At 42.8% G+C, this 15513-nt stretch overlaps 1 protein-coding gene across 2 annotated transcripts in view; it reads right to left on the bottom strand.

Annotated features, from left to right (window-relative positions):
- Nucleotides 1–7334: 7334 nt before the first annotated feature.
- SH3TC1 (SH3 domain and tetratricopeptide repeats 1) overlaps nucleotides 7335–15513 on the bottom strand; it is a 101035-nt gene continuing 92856 nt past the window's right edge. For both annotated transcript variants that reach the window (XM_077477848.1, XM_077477847.1), the window contains 2 exons: nucleotides 12444–12640; nucleotides 7335–9501 (listed from right to left, as the gene is read on the bottom strand). In XM_077477848.1, coding sequence (XP_077333974.1) covers nucleotides 9268–9501; nucleotides 12444–12640 — 431 coding nt within the window. In that variant the 3' untranslated portion in view covers nucleotides 7335–9267. The remainder of the gene's footprint in view (nucleotides 9502–12443; nucleotides 12641–15513) is intronic.

Below are 15513 nucleotides of genomic sequence, written 5' to 3'. Positions count from 1 at the left end.
GTCTCTCCCGAACCAGAGACGGCACCCAATGACCTCAGAATCCTCCTTTAGTTTCCTTGCCTCGGGCTAGCCAGCCCCGAGACATCAAAATTGGGTCGATCCACACCCCAGGCCATAGCCTTCCTGGGGGCTGGTCAGGAGGACTAGGACCACAAACTCAGCACATCATACTGGACCGGAACCCCGAACCACGTGATGCCCACATCTTAAATACCCTCTCCCAGAGGGCACAGCGAGAGGACCACTCCCACTGACCTGGCTCCGAAAGAGAGTAACTTAAGCACCTAACCAGACCATAGTTCCACGCCTGTCACAAGAGACAGCGCCCCCTGCGGCCAGGCTGAACATCTCACAGTCCAGTCAGACTGATGCAGAGGTCCAATTTAGACAAATAAAGCCAAACCAAACTGCAGTTTAGGCAAAGTTTAACTTTGAAAAACACATAGCGCGTGCTCTTCAGGAGCCGCCGCTACATTTACATTGTAGCAAAGTGTAATTTCTTCAGTGTTGTCATAAAAAGATAAAATCTGAGGGGTGTACTCACTTTTGTGAGATACTGTCGTTTTTGTGTTACTGAATAAGCTCAGTTGTTAGCCACTTAAAGTACATGGAAGGGTTCACGGCAATATAGACATGACAATCCTCTCTTAGCATTACCTCATGTTTACTATATTTTCAGACCCGTTTCCTGCTGGCATTGTGAAATTACAGTGACATCAGACTTCAGGAAAAGTATGTTTTGGAAATATTTTTGTAATATTTATCTTGGCGCATGGAAGGGCTGAGGGTGTGCCATTCTGGTAATACAGCAAAACAACCACATAGTAATGTTTTTAAAATTAATTAAACTCAATGTATCAAGCAGAAAAAAAAAGTATAAACAGAATTTTAACATAGGTGTACAAACACAATTTTCAAGAGAATTAAACTTTTTTAATACCCTAATCTGTATTAATTCTAGACTAACAAATGTGCAAAATTGTGAAGAAAAATGTAAACTTTTTTCAATTTTAAATAATATTATTATTTTTAATAATGTAACTGTATCTGACAATTCCAATATTAAATATATGGTGATGCACATCAACGCTGCAACCTGAGAATGATTGTGTTCATCTGCAGGCTGAAAGCTCTAATTTTTATCAATTAATTCTTTAGTCTGCATATAATTACTATATCACAGCTGATCACATGGTTGGGAACCACTGATTGGTGGTTCAGTGCAGACCCCAGCTGTCATATCAACAGCCAGGATTGAGAGCCAGCAGCTGCCAAAAGTGTCAGCATATTACAATGCACTGTGGTGCCTTTTTTCCAAAATATAGTGTAATGTGCACCCCCGGAGCCAGCCATTGTTTACCTTAGCTTTACCTTAGCTTGTCCCTAATAGCTTCTGGGGCACAGCAGAGCTTGGATCCTCGTTCTCAGCGTCGTGGCTGGGTGCACCGCTTTTTCAAAAGTATAACTCAGAGGATGAGGACTGCACTCCTTCTAGTGTTCAACCTTGGAAACAGATGGATGATTGTAATGACTGCAGTAGATGGCACTGTGCAAACTACAGTGGAAAATAAGAGATGACACCAGCACTCCATTGTATACATATACACTCTTTTTAAGTGCAATATCTCCTCAATCAAACAAGCCGACATTTTGGACCTATGCAGGGTGCCTTTTCTAAAGTGTACCTAAAGACAAATCTTTTTTAGTTTTGGGATTAGAGAGGGATTAGAAGACCTGTCGGGTTTTTATTGCTGCCTGTACCCCCATTAGTGAGATTCACCCTCTCAATGTGTCCTGTTTATCGTTGTCAGCAAAAATGAAAGTAAAATAATATCCCCAATTTTGGGTTGTCCCTAGAACAGGAATAGAGGGGAAATCTTTCAATACGGACACCAGTTCTGGTGACAGATTCTCTCACTTTGGAGGGATTTGCTCACTTCCTGTTTTGGCTGTGGGAAAGGAAGTGAAGGGGAATCTCCCCAATGAAACACAGATGGGAAAAACAAGCATGTATATTGTTGGCTTGGCTTGCTTGACTGATGTGACATTGCACTAATAAAGTAATCTATATGTTTGCAACAAAGTGCTGGTGATGCCTCATCTTTTTCAAAAGCTGGAGGTGTGCAGTGTGCACTCTTTTTCCTTGGTGCATGCACAGGCTGCCCTCTCCAGAAGTTCAGCATTGCTAGGATAGATAAAGGGAACATGCACTGCACAGGTGCCCCCAAAAAGAGATGCATGCCATATCTCGCTGAGGTTGAGTATTTCCCAGAAGCTATCAGACACAAAAAAAATGTATTTAATATGGGTGTATATCAGGCAGGCTTCACAGGTCCCAGTAGAGGCATACTCTTGTACCAATCACATTCAGGGCCACTGATAACGCAGTACAGCCAGCCTTCCTGTACAAGGTCTAGGCATCATCAGTTCAAAAGCAGGGCCAGGGCACCTGCAGAGCAGGAGGGACAGTTGTACTGCCTTACTGCTGACTCTTGTAGCTCCCCCTGCAGCGGCTGTTGGCTTCTCCTTTTTTTCACCGTATCCTTCTGATGTCCAGGCCCCCTGTGCACCCCCCTACCCTGCAGCGCTGCTAGCTACCCACCTGTGCTGCTGTCAGCTGCTGCAGACACACAGGGGGCCCCTGATATTTCACCAAACCCCCCCCCCCCCCCTCCCCAAACAGGGCAGTTCAAATTCTAAAAAAACTATTTGCACAAATAAGGAGTTCAAAGGTGTTTTTCTCTCTGAAGAGCAGTCAGCATTTGGATCGCTCTTCGGAGTGTATTTGACAGCACATATTGCCTCGTCACCGCCTGCTTTAACCCTGGTTTGCATGTGGTTGTGAGGTGCTTGCATAGCAGCGCTAATCGCATTGTTGAATGAGGGGGTGCAACTTCTGCCAAGGCCATGTGGCATTTTGGCAAAAATATAATTTAATATTTTTGGAGGGGGGTTGTCAGGTAGACTGTATGGGGCCCCATGATTTCTAACAGCATCCCTGACCACATTCCTTTGTATTTTGAAAAAAAAAAAGGCACAGTGCATTGTAGTATACTGAGAACCTTGCTTGCATGGGTCGTTTTGCTCATTAACTGCTTCTTGATTTTTCTGGTTTGTGAGAAGTTTTCTTTAGCAAATTTTGCAGTTTAAAAATTTGGCAATTCAGTAAATATAAACACAAAAATGTATGCATTTGATAGAGTGTCTTCCCACTGTATCATGTTCTGTTGCTGGTCCCTCTTTTCTGCAAAAATTAGAGTGGAAGCTATGACTGAGGTTTAACCCAGATACAAGAGGAAAAATCCTTTGCTGCTCTCTAGTGGACAAATGTTTTAAGACAGGTCTTTGTTGAAAAAGAATGCATTTTTACATTTTTTATTTTTATCTACTAAAAATGGCAGAATCGTTTTTAAAATATTATATGTAATATTACTATCTATTATGTTATGATTAGCTTAATAGCAATAGACTTCTGTAATAGCAAATTGTGTACTCTTAAGCCTCGTACACACGGGCGTTGGCCCAAATTTGTCTTGCATACACATGGCCACACAATTGTTGGCCAATAATTACGAACGTAGTGACATACTACGTTTATTTTCAACTCTTTAGCGCCACCCTTTGTGCCCCTTTTGCTAATTTTGTGTTAGTAGAAGTTTGGTGAGTGTTGATTTGCGCTTTTCATTTCGCACTTTTCAGTTTGTTTCTCAACGGCCGTTCGTCAACCAGCCATATTGCGGAATCGGAGGAGAATAACGTGTTATATATTATTGGCCTTGGAGTTATTGCTTTGACATTATTTTTTGGTTGAATATATTTTCTATATTTTTGGATGCATAGAATGCATTTTTTGGTTAAGTTCTATTGGCAGATAGCATGTCTAATTTTATTTGTTTTCTTTTTTAAATGCACAATAAAAAAAATTGTGTAGAATAATACTTGGCTATGTGTTTTACTTCAAATGACAGTTTGGGTGTACGCAGTTACATTTTAAAAAATACAATAAAAAATTGACAAGGGACCCCAACATAGTTGTATCTTTGATCTTAAAAACTATGGATAATGGTGTTGTGGTAACTTGCCTAAATAAAATAAAAAAAAAGCATAATAATATTATTCTTGATGTCACTAGAAAAAAAAGCATTTGAAAATTAGTTTGCAATAACTCCATCAGTATCACCAGCAAAGCAACTTCATTATTATCCCATTAAAGAAGAAGAGAATTGTGCACTGCATTTCGAGATTTCATAATTTGCTGTGTCACGAATGTTAATTCTCCATTACGAATGCTAGTTTACAAGACCGGCCGCTTCTGGCTCGTCCTTGCTTCCGAGCATGCGTGTTTATACTTTGGACTTTTGTCCAACGGACTTGTGTACACACGCTCGGAAAATCCGACAACACACATTTTTTTGATATTTTGATAATCTATTTAGTTGGTTGATAAATATACAGGCGTTTGTGTGCTGAACTGGCCAAGCTCATTGGTTGTCAAGTTTAGAGTGTTCCACCCACTGTTTAATTTCATTGGGCCGCCATTCCGCACACATTCTGTCTCTGATTACTGACTCTGCCCCTTTATAGGCGGGCCAGCTATGGGGATTTTATAAATTGGATAGCAATGTGGTGGGTTCCAATATGCCCCTGTTGAAGACATATTTTGTCGAAACGCGTCGGGCTTGCATCTGGCACCCCACATTGCTTTTATTTCAAAAAAAATTCTGTGATCACATGTCATAATTTTTGTTCACTTTTATGACTTTTTAAATAAAACCCAATGGTTACTCTCTGACCTGCACCATTTGGAGCTTTCTTTTTCCTTTATTGTTTTTTGTTTTTTGTGGACCTCCCTCCACATTTGGGGTTGGAACCCCAAATGCGATACATTCGATCCTGATATTCTCAGTGACGCTTCGAGAGATGTTCACCATGGGCTTATAACTTCTGAAACCTCCCCAGCACCCATTCGGACTACCCTCAATTCATCATCTGGTTCCATGTTTGGACCCCAAGCGCTGTTGACTCAACTGTCGTAAGACTGATGAGTCCATCTTCTCTGGTAAGAGTATTCTACCTATCTTTTAAATTACTTCAGACAAGTCGATACACTTGGTTTCACCTGATCTGTGGATTCCCTGATTCCCCTGTGAGGAATACCTACCACAACATTTGTGCACTACTTAATATATGTGGACTTGTTCACTGGGACTCACTATTTTAGTTATTAATGGTTTTCAGTATTCACAGTTTTTATGACACATTTTTGTACATTTATATTCTGTTTTTTCACAACCACATCATTTTTTATGTACGATTCTGCTATATAAATTTAGCGCCACACTATTTGCTACCTCATATTCACTGAACTTTGTTTGAAGTGTTGGCAGCTGTTTTAAAGTTTTTTTGGTGTTTGTTTGACATAGCGCAGTGTTTTCCCCTTTGAATATGACAACACACATTTGTCCGTGGAAAATTTATAAACCTGCCATCCAACATTTGTCCGCAGAAAGTTGGCGATCGATTATTATAGTATACACACAGTCAGATTAGGCAGAGGCTGGTCCTATATCAAACAGCAGGTGGAATCAGGTGTTGTCTAAGTCTGCCGGACCAGTGGAAGAGTCAGGTGAGAACAGTCCATCAGACAATGAGACTACAGGTAACGCTTTAGCTTCACAGCCATAGCAAGGTAGGAGCAGTCCACGTGTCTGTAGGTAACAGATCGCACCTTGGCTGTGACTGACTGACACACAGTGCTTTTTCTCTTTGACTAGGTGGATTACTGGTCCCCACCCCAAAATTCATGGTCTCTGTTTAAGTTATTGCTTGCCCTGAAACTTTCTGCAGGTTATTATTGTGCTGGGAGTTATTACTTACTTTGACACTTGCTGGGGGTTATTACTTGCTGGGGGTATTGCTGGCCCTGACCTTGCTGGGGCCAATGGGGTTTATTTCACTCCTTCACTCTCTTCAGGGTACTTCTAGGCCTTATTTTGTCTAAACAAAAGAATTGTGGAACACTACCAGTCATACACCATGAGGCTACACCATGAGGGTTATTTACGAAAGGCAAATCCCCTTTGCACTGAAAGTGCACTTGGAAGTGCAGTCGCTCTAAATCTTAAGGGTAGATCTGAAATGAGGGGAAGCTCTGCTGATTTTATCATCCAATTACGTGAAAGCTAAAATGCTGTTTTTTATTTTCCTTGCATGTCCCCCTCGGATCTACAGCGACTTTACTTCCAAGTGCACTTGCAGTGCAAAGTGGATTTTCCTTTAGTAAATAACCCCCCATCTCTACTTTTTGTCCATATCCAGTTTCCTGGCCAAGCATGGAGGGTGGATTTCTATGGGTGCCACATTAGCCCCCACTTCTTACTTCCAGCACAAACATAGCACCACCACCGCAAAAAAAAAAAAGAAACTGTCTAGAGAGAAGCACACAGCCTGTAGCCTAGGATTGCAAGGTCCTCCCCTGTTTCTCCCACCTCCATTTTATAAGCTAACATACTGACTGGGCACTGAACTGTTCACTGGTAATTATTGCCTGTGAAGACTGGAAGTTCACAGGAGCAGCACTGAGATAGCAGGAGCCAGCAGCATTGAAAGTTGTACAAGGGGGGGGGGGGGGATATGGGTGTTGGACCTCTGTTTACCACAGTGTTTTCAGACGAAGACCAGTCATTCAGCAGGGAGAAGAGCAGGACACCTGTGGCACTGCAATGAGCCAGCAGGAGCCAATTGCCCAAATGTGTTCCCATGCGTAAGCCCACATTCACATTGGTGCGATTTGACATGTCAAATCGCATGCCAAATCACAGCCTATTGCCGGCAATGTTACTGTCCCAATCAGTGTGATGCCGACTTTGCGGCGCCGCACCGATTTCCAAAAGTAGTTCCTGCACTACTCTTGGTGACTTCAGGGGTGATTTCAATCAACATCTGTGCATCAACCCGCACATATGTCTTTCAAATTGCCCCCAAACTTGCACTGAAATGAGGGTTTGAAATCGCGTGAGTTCAGCTGAACTCGCACAATTTCAAGCCCATGTTCAGTGAGAACGGGGGCTAAAGCATGTAAGGTTTCATGCACAGGTTCAGTGAACAGACCGGCCGACTGCAGTCTTTTAAAATCTATGACAGGCTGCAATAGGCGAACGCTGGATGGCGCTAGACACTGTACTGAGGGGTACTCACATTTAGGGTTATATCTGTTCAGGTATGAATGCCCCAAATGCAGAATTCCTGTCCCTGAACACATAGGGCCCTGTAAATACTACTCAGTACAGCATCCAGCAATTATGGCAGAATGACAACAAGCACACATGCAGTGATGGATTTGAAGAATGGGTGTATTTTTATTTTTTCTAAAATATAACATTTAAAAGATTAATAAAATGATATAAAATATCAGTTTCTAGGCTTGTAAACTTTTCAAAACAATTGAAAATGTTCATTTTGATTGCAAACATGTAGCTCTTTCAATTCAACAAATGATTTGTCCTGCAATAAATGTATTTTTTTTTCGAGAACATAATTTTTGTTTTATACCGTGTAATTAGAGGTCATCAGATACTGTAAATATACAAGATAAAATATTCATTTAAAAAATGTACAATATAAAATAAAATTTTCACACTGTAAGTTATAAGACTTAAAGGCTTATTTAGATATATGTAATGATCAATGATGTGCAGTAATCCACACCAAACAACCAATTTTAGAACAGATCACAGCAATTAACTGCTTCAGCCCTGGAAGATTTGGCTGCTGAATGACCAGGCCATTTTTTGCGATTCGGCACTGTGTTGTTTTAATTGACAATTGCGTGGTCATGCGACGCTGTACCCAAACAAAATTGATGTTCTTTTTTCCCACAAATAGAGCTTTCTTTTGGTGGTATTTGATCATCTCTGCGTTTTTTATTTTTTGCGCTATAAACAAATAAAGAGTAATAATTTTGATAAAAACAATATTTTGTAATTTTTGCTACAATAAATATCCCTATTTTTTTTTTATTTAGAATTTTTTCCCAGTTTAGGCCGATATGTATTCTTCTACAAATTTTTGGTAAAAAAAAAAACACAATAAGAGTATATTAATTGATTTGCGCAAAAGTTATAGCGTCTACAAAATAGGGGATAGATTTTTTAACATTTTTATTATTATTATTTTTTTTACTAGTAATGGGCACGATCTGCGATTTTTATGGGGACTGCAACATTATGGCGGACACATCGGACATTTTTGACACACATTTGGGACCATTTGGCATTTATACAGCAATCAGTGCTATAAAAATGCACTGATTGTTGTAAAAAATGTCGCTGGCAGGAAAGGGGTTAACACTAGGGAGTGATCAAGGGGTTAACTGTGTTCCCTTGTGTTTGTTTCTAACTGAAGGGGGGGGGGACTGACTAGAGGAAGTGAGCCATTGGCTTGCTGCTCTCGGCCAAGCCTGTGAATCCAGGAAGAGAGTAGAGTGGGGCTGACAGCAGGGACAGCACTGGATCGAGATTGTCAGGTAAATGTTTAGGGAGAGGGGGTAGGCAAACACACATGAAGATTTTTACCTTAATGCATAGAATGCATCAAGGTAAAGAAATCTTCTGCCCTCAGAACCACTTTAAAATATTCAATACTGCATTACACATCAAATATTTGAGGTTTATAGAACTGTGGTATAAATCACAGGTATATATTTCCAAAAAAAACTTGCTTCGTGAATAATCCCCATTAATGTGTTGAATATGTTTATTTCCTCTGATCATAAGCTCCATCTAGTGGCCATAAAGCAGTTGTTTTTGGGTAGAGAAGGGTTAAACCCCTATCTGGTTATTATTGCTGCTTTTGTCCTTATTAGGTATTCAATTCACCCTTTCTACTTGTCCTGATGACCTGTGTCACAAAAACAGTGACGGCAAATCCAAAATGTTAGCGTTGTCACAGGATCAGGAGGTTAGGCAAAATCTTTTAATGGTTAAACCTGTTCTGGTGACAACAGTCTAAAATGGTGATCACCTGCTTTGAAAAGACCTCCCATTACTTTTTGATGTGTCTCTAATGCTGGCCATTCAACGCAGCTGCATCCTTTGAAGGAAAAATTGAAGGAGTCTGGTGGAAACCAATTACAAATCAGCTTTCTTTATTGTACACTGTAGGCTGTTGTAAGCTGACTTTTAACTGGTTAACTGATATCTGCACATTATTTATTTTTACATATGGATATTAAATAAGGTCCTTTGTTTTTTTTCCATTTATCAACCCTTATGGAGGATTTTGATAATACTGCACAGAAGAGATGTTAACCCTTCGTACATTCAGATCTATGGCAAAGGTCCTGGCTTTCTGATAAAAGTAGAGGGATTTTTCTCTGTCTACCAGGAAATTGTGGTAGATAACAGCAAGCTGGGTGTAAATCTTCAGCTGAGACTTCTTGTTGCCTAAATCCATGGCGGCCGCCAGGGCAAGATGATAGTATCCTGCTGCATCATATGGATCCTGAAATGCAAGGAGAACATTTCATGAAAAACTTTTTTCCCTACCCACCCTGGGTTACAGCCCCACCCCAAAAAATATCCATGAACTATCTGGTCCTAATTAATTAAAGTAGTGAAATGGAGTAAAGGGCAGCAAAGTCATCCTGTATTGACTTCAAACATCAAGTCATGTGCAAAAAAAAATCTTTTTTAAAATGTCAATCTTCTATGTTTACCTAAATACATATTAACCACTTGCTTACTGGGCACTTAAACACCCTTCCTGACCAGACCAATTTTCAGCTTTTGGTGCTCTCACACTTTGAATGACAATTACTCAGTCATGCAACACTGTACCCAAATGAATTTTGTGTCCTTTTTTTCCCACAAATAGAGCTTTCTTTTGGTGGCATTTGATCACCTCTGGGGTTTTTATTTTTTGCGCTATAAATGAAAAAAGACCGAAAATGTTGAAAAAAAAACGCATATTTCTTTGTTTCTGTGATAAAATTTTGCAAATTATAATTTTTTTTTCATAAATTTTGGCCACAATTTATACTGCTACATATCTTTGGTAAAAAATAACCCAAATTAGTGGATATTATTTGGTCTTTGTGAAAGTTAGAGAGTCTACAAGCTGTGGTGCGAATCATACAAAAATGATCACACCTGATGTACTGGTGGCCTATCTCATTTCTTGCGACCCGAACAAGTCAGGAAAGTACAAATACCCCCCAAATGACCCCTTTTTTGAAAGTAGACATTCCAAGGTATTTACTAAGATGCATGGTGAGGTTTTTGATGTTGTCATTTTTTTCCCACAATTCTTAGCAAAATTAAGATTTTTTTTTTTTTTTTCTCACAAAATTTTCAATGTAATAGGTTATTTCTCTCACATGGCATGTTTATACCACAAATGACACTCCAAAATACGTTCTGCTACTCCTTCTGAGTATTACGATACCAAATGTGTGAGACTTTTACACAGCCTGACCACATACAGAGGCCCAATATTGAAATAGCACCATCAGACGTTCTAGGAGCATAAATTACACATCTTATTTCTCAACCACCTATTACAGTTTTGAAGGCCCTGGAGCACCAGGACAATGGAAATGCCCACAAAGTGACCCCACGTGGCACTGACAACACGTGGCACTGACGACACGTGGCACTAACAGATGGCACTGGAGGCAGATGGGGCTGGCGGATGGGGCTGGCAGATGGGGCTGGCAGATGGCACTGGGGCTGGCACTGGCAGATGCCACTGGCAGATGGTGCTGGCTATTTGCTCTGGCTAATTGCTCTGGCAAATGGCGCTGGCAGATGGCACTGGCAGGTGGCACTGGGGCTGACGGCACTGGGGCTGACGGATGGCACTGGGGCTGGCAGGTGGCACTGGCGCTGGCAGGTGGCGCTGGCAGGTGGCGCTGGCAGGTGGCGCTGGCAGGTGGCGCTGGCAGGTGGCACTGGCACGTGGCACTGGCGGCACTGGGGCTGACGGCACTGGGGCTGACGGTGCTGGCAGGTGGCACTGGTGCTGGCAGGTGGCACTGGCAGGTGGCACTGGTAGGTGGCACTGGCGGCACTGGCACTGGCGGCACTGGTGGTGGCAGGTGGCACTGGCAGGTGGCACTGGCGGCACTGGCGGCACTGGGGCTGACGGATGGCACTGGCGCTGGCAGGTGGCACTGGCGCTGGCAGGTGGCACTGGCACTGGCGGCACTGACGGCACTGGGGCTGACGGCACTGGGGCTGACGGATGGCGCTGGCAGGTGGCACTGGTGCTGGCAGGTGACACTGGCGCTGGCAGGTGGCACTGGTGGCACTGGGGCTGACGGCACTGGCGGCACTGGGGCTGACGGATGGCACTGGGGCTGACGGATGGCACTGGGGCTGGCAGGTGGCACTGGGGCTGACGGCACTGGGGCTGACGGCACTGGGGCTGACGGCAGGCACTGGCGCTGGCAGGTGGCACTGGGCTGACAGATGGCACTGGGCTGACAGATGGCACTGGCACTGGGGCTGACAGATGGCACTGGGCTGACAGATGGCACTGGGGCTGACAGATGGCACTGGGCTGACAGATGGCACTGGCACTGGGGCTGACAGATGCCACTGGGGCTGACAGATGGCACTGGGGCTGACAGTGTAACAATTTATCACTTACAGATCGCTCTCCCTCCTCACACGCTGTCTCTGTGTGAGGACGGAGAGACACGGCAATGGGAGATGATCTCATATGTTTACATATGAGATCATCTCCCATTGGCAGCTGCGATCGCGCTGTGAACGGCCGCTTTGATTGGCCGTTCACGGCGATCTGTATTTGCCTGTCTCCGGGAGACACGGCGAATACAAAACTTTCGCGATGCGCGCCCCCGGCGGCGCGCATTGCGGAAGTAAACACGAGGCCGTCCAGGGACGGCCAGGCGAAGGAACCCGCCTGCTCTAAGGCCGTCATTCGGCTATAGGGCGGGCGGGAAGTGGTTAAAGTATGAAGGAGGAGGGATTTCACCGCTCCAGGAGCAGACATGCAGGCTGTAAACTGTCTCTACGGCTGGGAAGCCACAGGTGCTGGATATTACCACTAGTAATAGATGAAAAACAAGCTCTGGACTGCCGCACTCTTCAGAAAACCACTTTCTTTTATTGGAAAATCACATCACAGCACTTGCTGACGTTTTGCACTAGCTGTAGTGCTTAATCATAGCTATGATTAAGCACTATAGCTAGTGCGAAACGTCAGCAATTTTTCCTTGTTCGCTGTGTTTGTTAAGCTGTGATGTGATTTTTCCAATAAAAGAAAGTGGTTTTCTGAAGAGTGCGGCAGTCCAGAGCTTGTTTTTCATCTGTTACATATTAAAGTATATTTAAATCAGCAAATTAAAATGGATTGTGCCAGCCATACGCTATATTCAGGTTAACATTATTAGGTTTGGTTTTGATGTGTTTCTTCCTTACCTTAAGGTGATAGAATATGATATCTCCAAGGATGAGGTAGACCTTCATGTAGTAGATGGCTTCTTCCTCCAGCTCCAGAGGGGAAGAGCAGAGGGACAGGGCCTTCAGGTAGAAATGTTCAGCCAGTTCACACTGATTGAGATGACTATAGATTCCAGCTAGTCTGTGATAAGCTACTCTCTCATTTAGCTGATTGCCTAAAACACAGATGGAAAAAAACATATATCCGTCATGGTGATGGGATGTAAAATAACAGTTTATCCAAAGAAAGGTAAAAAATATTTTATAATCCAGTGACCCTGAATGTTATTAAAATATGCTGTTATAATTGCTTAACGGTATTTCCTTATTTAGGTAGGTCTACTAATTTTAACCAGCTAAGCTTCAAAGCCATTTTTCAGATCCTAATGTATTAATTGGACTACTAATAACTTTATTATTGGTTATGATACAGATGTAAGGCATATTTCTTTTTTTGGGGGGGGGGGGGATAAGTCTTTTTTGGCAATATTATCTTCAAAAAGTTTTTTGTCAGAGTTTTATTTTAAGAAAAAATTATTAAAAATAGACAAATTGTTTTTTTTTTTTTTTTTTTCAATTTGACCAGCAATCATTTAAAACATTTTATTATATATATATTTTTTAATTCACAAGATTCACACACATTTCACTCAGTCTTCACACATTTTACCAAGTAAATCCAGTAAAAAATGTTGTGACAGTTGTGCAAATCTTGTGTGAAAAGATATAAATATAGACCCCCAAGTGTTACTAAAGATGAAAAGTGCTAATTGAATCCTTTTTAATTTGTTCTGTAATTTGTTCTATTTTTTTATGAAATATTTCTGGTATAACACATGAAATGTTATTAAACTAAGGATTTTTTTTTTTTAATTGGGCATGTGTTTTCATTTACACCAAAGCTGGCCATACACAAGTAAAATTTTGAATGAACATTCAAACACAAATTCCTTATGCCGGCCATACACGGTTCGAATTTCGAAATAATTTTCTTTCGAAAATCGTATCTATGAATTTCGCACCATTAGTGGGCTGCAGCAACAGCCGATTTTCGTGCGGAAATAAAATTTGAGGAATCGGACATGTTGGAAATTTTTAGAAAAACGAACGATTTTCTAATCAATGATGGGAGAATCGTGCGAGAAACGTAATAAGAAAAGAAAATGTACGGAGATAAAAGAAAATGTACGGAGAGAAAAGAAGATTCCCAGCCAAGAAAATTCTTTTCTGTAGCAACATGAGGTGAAATTGAAGGCTTGGTCGGCCGAATTTCGAAAATCAATGGTGGCATCATCGGATCACAAAAAAAACGAATTTTCTGATTTTGAAAAGAAAATTTGTTCGAAATTCGACCATGTATGGCCTGCATTAGTAAATTCCCAGTACATTCGTTGACTTGACGAATTTCAATTGAAAGTACTTAAAAATTATTTTGCTTTTAACATTCAATTTTGGAATAAATGGATTTTCCCAAAGAAAAACTACATGCACTATTAGAAATGTATTCGTTTGAGAAGAATTTCTCAAATCGCCTTTCAGGACAACCCCGGAGAGTGTAGCTCCACCTTGTCATTAGGAAACACATGCCCACTTTAAAAACGCCTCCTCTTCCTCCATGGCTTCAGTTATTGTGTTTCCTCCTTGGAGGAAGCATGTGCCTGAACCAGGGGAGAGCTACACTCTCTGCAGGGGAGTAAGGCTTACCTTTCGTTACAGGTTGTTTCTTCTTTTGACCCCCAGCAGCATCTCCAGTGGGGGAGGACTCCTGGAGCTCCTGGTCTCGCCGTCTCACGGGAGTATGGACCCTCGGAATGCCGGCGTCGGGTGCCCGGTGTCCGCTGATTTAGCACAGGGAGGGCTCTGTCGCTGGCAGAGGTCGCTGCAGGTCAGCGGCGTGGCTCCGTTTTCGGCGCCGGTTCCCGGGCGGCGACAGCGTCGTTTACGGTGACGCGCAGGCGCTCTGAGGGGGCGTGGCGCCATGGTTCAAGCGCCTGGAACGCAGGGATCATGGGGCGGGTCAGGTGACCGTGTGCTTCCGCTTCCGGCCGGCCCTGATGACGCGGCGGCCGGGAAAATTTAAAAAATGACGGAGCTGTTTGTGATAGCTGCCTTACTCAAGCGATGGAGAAGTGTAAGCCAGCTATGGCAGAGACAGGCGCCCCTAGCACCGGTCCAGCCCAGGTACGTAAGGTGCACTGGCACCCTCTGCTTCACTGTTGGGCTATGTCTTTGTCTGTTCCCCCCTCTTGGGGGCCTGTCGCTGCAGGTCAGAGGTGACTTCGCTCTGACCTTTTGCAGCCTGGTTCTGGGGTCTCACTAGTGGTCTGTTTGGTGGTGGGTCTCTGCACTGGCTTGGTGTTAAGCAACTGGTTGTTGAGAGCTTTTAGTGAGTTAAACCTGCATGTCGTTTCAGGAAAAATCACTAGGAAAAGCTAGACCAGGTCAGAGAAAATGTCCTTCTTGCAAGACCCCCCTCAGAGATTCATGGCAGAAGGCAATGTGCAGAAATTGTATCAGAGAATTGGTGGAAGAGGAAACATCCCAGCAATATAAGGATTTGTTTTATTCGGTTAAAGAACTGACAAACTCCTTGAGTTCAGTCAGGTTCATCCTGATACAAAACCCTCCCGCACAGACCGAGCCTCAGAACTTACCGCCCAGCCCCAGGGCGTCGTCGTCCAGACAGGTGGATACCGAGGATTCTGGAGACGAAGGGGGTAGTACTCTCATCTCCTTCAGGGATTCTGAGGAGGGGGAAGAGAAAGAAGATAGCAGGGGCTCTAAATACAAGCTATCACTAGAGGAAGTAGATGACATTCTTAAAGCAATCTACACTACTCTAGAAATTCAAGAAGAAAAAGTACAACTGTCAGTTCATGACAAAATGTACCAGGGGTTGGACGAAACAAAACGGAGAGTTTTTCCAGTCCACAGGGTCCTCTCAGATTCGGTGAGAAAAGAGTGGAAGGACCCAGAAAAAGCCCCTTTCTTCTCTAAAGCTCTCAAAAGAAGGTTTCCCTTCGAAGATAAAGACTCAGAGGTTTGGAAC

The sequence above is a fragment of the Lithobates pipiens genome, unplaced genomic scaffold (assembly GCF_037356315.1).
Source record: "Lithobates pipiens isolate NorthernLeopardFrog02 unplaced genomic scaffold, aLitPip1_a1.2 Scaffold_13, whole genome shotgun sequence".
Taxonomy (NCBI): Eukaryota; Metazoa; Chordata; class Amphibia; order Anura; family Ranidae; genus Lithobates; species Lithobates pipiens.
The sequence above is the reverse complement of the archived record's forward strand: the minus strand, read 5'-3'. Positions and strand labels throughout refer to the sequence as shown.